The sequence below is a fragment of the Oncorhynchus kisutch genome, linkage group LG4, assembly GCF_002021735.2.
Source record: "Oncorhynchus kisutch isolate 150728-3 linkage group LG4, Okis_V2, whole genome shotgun sequence".
NCBI classification, from domain to species: domain Eukaryota; kingdom Metazoa; phylum Chordata; class Actinopteri; order Salmoniformes; family Salmonidae; genus Oncorhynchus; species Oncorhynchus kisutch.
Window position 1 is genome coordinate 13,722,341 of NC_034177.2, and position 8,264 is coordinate 13,730,604.

Sequence of the window (8,264 nt, forward strand, 5' to 3'; positions counted from 1 at the left end):
AAAACTGTATTTTTTTGTGAAGAATCAACAACAATTGGGACACAATCATGTAGTGGAACGACATTTATTGATTATTTCAAACTTTTTTAACGAATCAAAAACTGAAGGTGCAGGCAGCGACCGGTTGAAAAGCATGCATTTGGTTTTACTAGCGTTTAAGAGCAGTTGGAGGCCACGGAAGGAGTGTTGTATGGCATTGAAGCTTGTTTGGAGGTTAGATAGCACAGTGTCCAAAGACGGGCCGAAAGTATATAGAATGGTGTCGTCTGCGTAGAGGTGGATCAGGGAATCGCCCGCAGCAAGAGCAACATCATTGATATACACAGAGAAAAGAGTCGGCCCGAGAATTGAACCCTGTGGCACCCCCATAGAGACTGCCAGAGGACCGGACAGCATGCCCTCCGATTTGACACACTGAACTCTGTCTGCAAAGTAATTGGTGAACCAGGCAAGGCAGTCATCCGAAAAACCGAGGCTACTGAGTCTGCCGATAAGAATATGGTGAGATTACACACAGGTGGATTGTATTTATCATCATTAGTCAATTAGGTCAACATTGGATCATTCAGAGATGCTCACTGAACTTCTGGAGAGAGTTTGCTGAACTGAAAGTGCCTTGCGAAAGTATTCGGCCCCCTTGAACTTTGCGACCTTTTGCCACATTTCAGGCTTCAAACATAAAGATATAAAACTGTATTTCTTTGTGAAGAATCAACAACAAGTGGGACACAATCATGAAGTCGAACGACATTTATTGGATATTTCAAACTTTTTTAACAAATCAAAAACTGAAAAATTGGGCGTGCAAAATTATTCAGCCCCCTTAAGTTAATACTTTGTAGCGCCACCTTTTGCTGCGATTACAGCTGTAAGTCGCTTGGGTTATGTCTCTATCAGTTTTGCACATCGAGAGACCGACATTTTTTCCCATTCCTCCTTGCAAAACAGCTCGAGCTCAGTGAGGTTGGATGGAGAGCATTTGTGAACAGCAGTTTTCAGTTCTTTCCACAGATTCTCGATTGGATTCAGGTCTGGACTTTGACTTGGCCATTCTAACACCTGGATATGTTTATTTTTGAACCATTCCATTGTAGATTTTGCTTTATGTTTTGGATCATTGTCTTGTTGGAAGACAAATCTCCGTCCCAGTCTCAGGTCTTTTGCAGACTCCATCAGGTTTTCTTCCAGAATGGTCCTGTATTTGGCTCCATCCATCTTCCCATCAATTTTAACCATCTTCCCTGTCCCTGCTGAAGAAAAGCAGGCCCAAACCATGATGCTGCCACCACCATGTTTGACAGTGGGAATGGTAGGTTCAGGGTGATGAGCTGTGTTGCTTTTACGCCAAACATAACGTTTTGCATTGTTGCCAAAAAGTTCAATTTTGGTTTCATCTGACCAGAGCACCTTCTTCCACATGTTTGGTGTGTCTCCCAGGTGGCTTGTGGCAAACTTTAAACAACACTTTTTATGGATATCTTTAAGAAATGGCTTTCTTCTTGCCAGTCTTCCATAAATGCCAGATTTGTGCAATATACGACTGATTGTTGTCCTATGGACAGAGTCTCCCACCTCAGCTGTAGATCTCTGCAGTTCATCCAGAGTGATCATGGGCCTCTTGGCTGCATCTCTGATCAGTCTTCTCCTTGTATGAGCTGAAAGTTTAGAGGGACGGCCAGGTCTTGGTAGATTTGCAGTGGTCTGATACTCATTCCATTTCAATATTATCGCTTGCACAGTGCTCCTTGGGATGTTTAAAGCTTGGGAAATCTTTTTGTATCCAAATCCGGCTTTAAACTTCTTCACAACAGTATCTCGGACCTGCCTGGTGTGTTCCTTGTTCTTCATGATGCTCTCTGCGCTTTTAACGGACCTCTGAGACTATCACAGTGCAGGTGCATTTATACGGAGACTTGATTACACACAGGTGGATTGTATTTATCATCATTAGTCATTTAGGTCAACACTGGATCATTCAGAGATCCTCACTGAACTTCTGGAGAGAGTTTGCTGCACTGAAAGTAAAGGGGCTGAATAATTTTGCACGCCCAATTTTTCAGTTTTTGATTTGTTAAAAAAGTTTGAAATATCCAATAAATGTCGTTCCGCTTCATGATTGTGTCCCACTTGTTGTTGATTCTTCACAAAAAAATACAGTTTTATATCTTTATGTTTGAAGCCTGAAATGTGGCACAAGGTCGCAAAGTTCAAGGGGGCCGAATACTTTCGCAAGGCACTGTATATATATATATAGTCCTTTCAAGCTGGATGTTGAAGAATGTAAAATATCTGTGAAGTTTACATCCTGCCATCCTGGGAGAAACCAGGGAAGTAACTGCAGGAATGACGAAAGACTGTCAAGACGAGACATTCTACGTGCTCCTGGATGCAATATCCAGAAATGCAGGAAAATGCATGTGATGTCTAACAAGTAGATTTGAGAATGGAGAATAATGAAGCATTGTGTGTGTGTGTGCATTGATAGTTTTGGCATATCAACCCGAAAAAAATGAATATGAAACGTTTTGTATCAAGGTGACACTTATCTTTATGTTGCAGCAGCACTGTGAATACACATATCTATTGTAAATATCTCAATTTCACAGATATTGTACATGTTGTAACATTGTGGTAATCAATGTAAATAACTGTAGGACCAACCGTACAATTATGTAATGAGCATATTGTATTATGAGAGAAACTCATACGAACAACAAGTACAGTTGTACAGGTAGAGAGAGATTCTGCAGATCCGAAGGCCTGAATATTGAAATGTATTATACGGTACGTGTTATTCTCTAATATTGTTGAGTTACTTTCTTGTTTATTTTGATGGATTATAAACTAGCTCCTGAGTAGAATGGACTCCCTTTTGCTGCGACACAACGTACAGGCAATTATGTACTGTGCAATATGCATGTCCCAAAATGAAAAATGTACTGGACACCGTGCAATACGAATGGGCTAAATAACAATGTGTTTAAAATGTGTTTCCTAAAGTTTATAATTGTAATATTATTAATAATATTGTTAATACTATTAAGAATAGCATTGTTTTATTTGTATTACTGTTACTATAATCACTACTTGTAATGCTGTTAACAATATTGTCAATGCTATAATATGATTTGTGCTATTAAAGGGGCAATCAGCAGTTGTTACATCCATTTTTGGACTTATAAAACATATGTATTCATTGATTCTTGAAGAATTTAACTTATAAATGCCTCATGAGCTTTGTTCAACTGTCGTACCCCATCAGAACCCAAAATATAAGCTTGTTTTGCTCCAATGTTTGTAAACATAGAACATGTGAACAATTTAGCCTCAAAACATGGTTCAAACTATAATTTTGATATCATAGATGGTCAGTCATCCATAGTTCTGTCTATGAATTTGAGAGGGGTTACATATCCCCTGCCTCATCCCTCAGATTTTTACTGAATCAAGGACAGTCCGCTTTGTTATCATTTCTACTGCTGATGGCCGCTTTTTCGTATTGTTAAACAAAATGATAATCTTACAAATTTCGACCATTTGTAATAAAAACCAATTAAAAAAATAGCCTTAATTTGCAGGGAAATCGCAGAGGTCACGGCCTTATTCTTCAAATTGTTTACTTCACAAAAAAATAATAATAATTAAAAGAGCAATTCTGAAAAAAACGTTTATTGCACCTTTCATATATTCAATTCATTTTGTTACAAAACTAGTCCTCAACTGTAAATGTCAAATAGCCCACTAAAGACAAAACGAGTTCAGTCAAAAATGTTAAAATGCTGAATTATTCATGACTAATCGTGTTCACGGTATACTCGGTGACATCACATCTCCAGCACTTGAGCAACCAGAATGGTTTCTCTCTAGGTGAATTCTAAGGTTGTCTTTCGCAGCAAACCTCTCCCCACACTGTATGCAGATGAAGGGTCTTTCTCCTGTGTGAACACTCTTGTGTCTGATGAGATTACTAGAGTCCGCAAACCGCTTTCCACACAGTGGGCAAACAAATGGTTTCTCTCCCGTGTGGACATTCTGATGTTTCTTCAGATAACCGGCTTGGCCAAACCTCTTCCCACACTGAGAGCAGCTGAAGGGTTTCTCTCCTGTGTGAACCCGCTGGTGAGACTGAAGATACTTTGGACAAGTGAAACTTTTTCTACAGAAGCCACAAACAAACCGTTTTTCTCGCTTGCCAACCCTGTGCTGAATTGTGTGTCCTGCCATGTAGCGTTGGACTATGCCCACCTTTGACCTTGCGGTGTTCTCTCTCATATTTTCTTGACTGTTAGAGAAAATATTTCCAAAGTTTTCACTAGCCTCGGAAGAGATGCTGTTTTGCGGATGCAAATCATTACTGCTATCATTATCATAATAATTATCATTACTGCTAGATTGATATTTTTCTTCATAGGGTCCAGAATCAAGCATTGCAGCCTCTGGTTTCACATTGTGAGATTCAACAGCGAACAACGTTTCCTCAGCTACGGAAGTCTGTCGTTGTTGCTTTGTGTGAGCTGTGACACGAGTGGGGCTCATTTCTGCAGCATAAGAGCAAGCTGGATCCTCAGAATCTGTTTCAGTGCTTCTTGGTGTCCACAAGCCTGAGTATCCCTGCCTCTGTACGTGGTGTGCAACATTCGTATGCTGAAGCTTCTGGAACGTGCTCTCACTTTCTTGGTCTGCGTTGATGTGAGAATCATAGTCCTCAAAGAGACTGTCGGTCTGAGTGTGCCCAATCACATCTCTTTTGTCTTCATCAGCACCTGATTCAACACTGCCTATAGAGAGGAAATAATTGATTAAATATAACTGAACAGTAAATCATAGTGTATAATTGCCTTTCCTTTCCTAAGATGGGGTTGGTATTTTCTATTATAGATAATTCCATATGACTGGCATTTTACAATTTATTATAGGCTTCCATTGCACTTACTCTCCCCTTTTATCATTGGGTAATTCTGTAGGCTTATGGTGCCCTCCAGTCTTTCCTCTTTGATTTGGATGCACCCAGGCTTACGCATCTCCTTCACCATAGACTGTAAGGGAACCAGATTCATCCTTTCTTTAAAAGTTTTCAATAATATGACGTCTCATAGATCATTATATAAGTATTGTTGTATGTATTGAATATGCACTTTTTTATGACCAATGCCAGTAAAAAAATTGTCAATAACATATCAAGAAGAGCATGTCACTCCAATTATGTAAAGAAAGTAATAATGTAATAGTCCATTGAGAAGGACTCCTAGACCCCCCCATATTCAACTGGCGGACTGTGGACCGGATCTGGACCCAGAACGCGGTCAATTCGGACTGCGGGTTCTGAAAAAATGTAATATAAAGTTGGGGCTTTTTTACTCAATCGGGGCTTCGACCCCTGGTATCATATAAACACACATAAGACATGGGAGAATGCGTAGAACATTTCTGGAAATTCACTTTAGAACAGTAACAAAAAAATCTCTACCCCATGCAAAATGTGCAGAATTGTGTGAAATCTGCTTTAAAAAATGCAACATTTTCTCTCCACAAACAAGAGGGTGTGAACAGATTGGGGTTGCATGGGTTGCGACGTGACGGTTTGTTACTACGCCAATAAATTGCATTATCCAATCCGATTTTAACCACCTAGGAAATTTGTGTGACCAGACCGTCTCAAATAGTACTTGAGTATCCCTGTCCTAGAGTATCATACCAGTACTACATTTTTAACTAGGGTGCCTGAAACCGCAGTTAACTAATAATGTGGAAAATGTTATCTACCTTCATGACAGCACAAGACTGTTTTATAGAATCTTCATTTTCGTTGTTTGGATGCTCCTCATCGCTGCAAAGGTGGTTCAACTCTTTCCCCATGGGACTCCCGTTATATCGATTTTCACCCGTCTCTAAATACACAAAAAAAGAGTTAAAAACGGACCTGGTACAACAGAAATGAGGAGAAAACCCATGCAAACTATAGAATTGACTACGGTGGATAGTAAACTAGAGGTGGTATCAAAAACATTGGTTAAATCCCTGCAATTGTAAACAAAAGTTACCCAAGTTGAGGACTGGTCTCACTGGGAGGTGATTTCTGATGGAGCGCTCGTGAGCTAGGCCAACTGACTTCTTTCCATGTCCATGCGCATTACGTGTCTCCATTATATGTAACTTCTCCCTCAAAACGTCATTTTCTTTTTGACTTCGAGATATTTCCAAGTGTAAAACGGCGTATCCATCGTCCACAAGTTCGCATATTTCTGACACGGCCGCGTTCATCAAGACCTCCATAATGGAGGTGAGCTGTGTGTGAAAAGGAACGGAAGACGACATTGTGTCCCACAAATGGACTGACAATCTTGTTACAGCAAGGTACCTCCAAATATTTTGTACCCTAATCCACACAGACACGCGGCATTTGTCTATGAGTCAGTTGATGTTGTTAGAGGATTTATAACGTTACAGTTGTAACAGAGACTCCAACCTACCGTAAAGGAAGAAGCATTCCGCACTACAAGACTGCGTGAGAGTACTACGCCAATCACGTTTCCAAATTCTTACCCAATGGGGTTGCTTGTTGGAAATCATTGCACACAATGCGCACGCGCTTGTCCAGCGTGGACTACAGACATAAACCAGAGATGAAGGCGGTTTTTCGAATCTTTACATAATCCATTTAGAAACCAATTAAAAATATAGTACATTTAGTCCCTACAATTGTCGGATATGTCTGAGTGTCATAGAAATGTGAGAATAGAGGATATAGATAGAGGACACAGATATGAAGACAATTAATTAACTCCATTTATTAAAAAAAAAATCTTGGACCCAAAAAACGACATTGTGTTACAATAAAGTCAATAAAGAAACATTACAATACTGTTCTATATATAATTATGTGGATGGACCTACACATAAACATAGCATAGGCCTACGTTTGAATCATTTTAACATGTTTTAAACTCAAAACCACTGGTGGAAAAAGTACCCAATTTTCATATTTGAGTAAAAGTAAAAGATACCTTAAATTAAAATGACTCGAGTAAAAGTCACCCAGTAAAATAATACTTGAGTAAAAGTCTAAAAGTATTTGGTTTTAAATGTACTTAAGCATCAAAAGTATAAATAATTTAAAATGTCTTATATTAAGCAAACCAGACACGATTTTCTTGTTTTTTAAATTTACGGATAGCCAGGGTCACAGTTCAGCACGCAGACTTCATTTACAAACGAAGCATTTGTATTTAGTGAGTCTGCCAGATCAGCGGCAGTAGGGATGACCAGGGATGTTCGGTTGATAAGTACTCGAATTAGACAATTTTCCTGTCCTGCTAAGCATTCAAAATGTAACGAGTCCCTTTGGGTGTCAGGAAAAATGTAAGGAGTAACAAGTACATTATCTTCTTTAGGAATGTAGTTGAGTAAAAGTTGTCAAAAATATAAATAGTAAAGTGAAGTACAGATACCGTAGTACTTAAAAGTATTTTTACTTAGGTACTTTACACCACTGCTCAAAACGTTACAAAATATGCTTAAACCTAAGATCGGTGTGGCTAAATGGGCAAAACAACACTGAAGTGATAACAAGCATTGACACTCCCCAGGAAACATTCCCATGCCTTGCCACCTGATTAACTATTGTCTACTAACATTGATTTACTTGCTATTGTGATTAGTCGCATGTTTTTTTTTATTCATAAATTGTTTGTATTTGATTATACAGCAAATAGTTAGAATAGTCAGCATTAGACAATAACAATTTCATTGTGTACAAAACATGAGGAACACCTGCTCTTTCCATGACATAGATTGACCAGGTGAATCCAGGTGAAAACTATGATCCCTTATTGATGTCACTTGTTTAATCCGCTTCAATATAACGCGAATGTCTAGCTACCCAAAGGTTGCGAGTTCAAATTTGAGCTAATTAGCAACTTTTCAACTACTTACAACTTTTTTAGCTAACCCTTCCCCTTATCCTTTTAGCTAACCCTCTCATCGCCTAACCCTAACATGAACTCTCTCTTTTAGCTAACCCTTTCGCCAACCTTTTAACTTAACTCCTAAAAGTATCCATAACCTTAGCCCTAAACCCTAGCTTAGCTAACGTTAACCAGCTAGAATTCGTAAGATATTTTACGTTTTGCAGTTCGTAACATTTAATACGATTTGTAGTTCGTAACATATCATAGTCTCTGATTTACATATAATATAACACGAAATGCTCTGAGACCAATGCATTTAAAAACCAAAAAAATAGTCCGTGTGGCCATTTGATGAAT

At 38.9% G+C, this 8,264-nt stretch overlaps 1 protein-coding gene across 1 annotated transcript; it reads right to left on the minus strand.

Annotated features, from left to right (window-relative positions):
- Positions 1–3,649: 3,649 nt before the first annotated feature.
- On the minus strand, positions 3,650–6,563 carry LOC109888588 (zinc finger protein 287-like). Its single transcript, XM_020479750.2, has 4 exons — positions 6,042–6,563; positions 5,764–5,888; positions 4,934–5,036; positions 3,650–4,778 (listed from the first exon to the last, which is right to left on the minus strand). The coding sequence occupies exons 1-4, from the start codon at positions 6,313–6,315 to the stop codon at positions 3,805–3,807; spliced, it is 1,476 nt and encodes a 491-aa protein (XP_020335339.1). The 5' UTR covers positions 6,316–6,563; the 3' UTR covers positions 3,650–3,804.
- Between the last annotated feature and the right edge of the window lie 1,701 nt (positions 6,564–8,264).

Bases quoted from the DNA above. Each gene is read 5' to 3' on its own strand.
- LOC109888588 (XM_020479750.2), bottom strand. From the start codon at position 6,315: ATGTCGTCTTCCGTTCCTTTTCACACACAGCTCACCTCCATTATGGAG. The intron at 5,889-6,041 runs GTAACTTTTGTT...TTGTGTATTTAG, and splicing joins GAGACCAGTCCTCAACTTGG to AGACGGGTGAAAATCGATAT. The intron at 5,037-5,763 runs GTAGATAACATT...GTTCCCTTACAG, and splicing joins AGTCTTGTGCTGTCATGAAG to TCTATGGTGAAGGAGATGCG.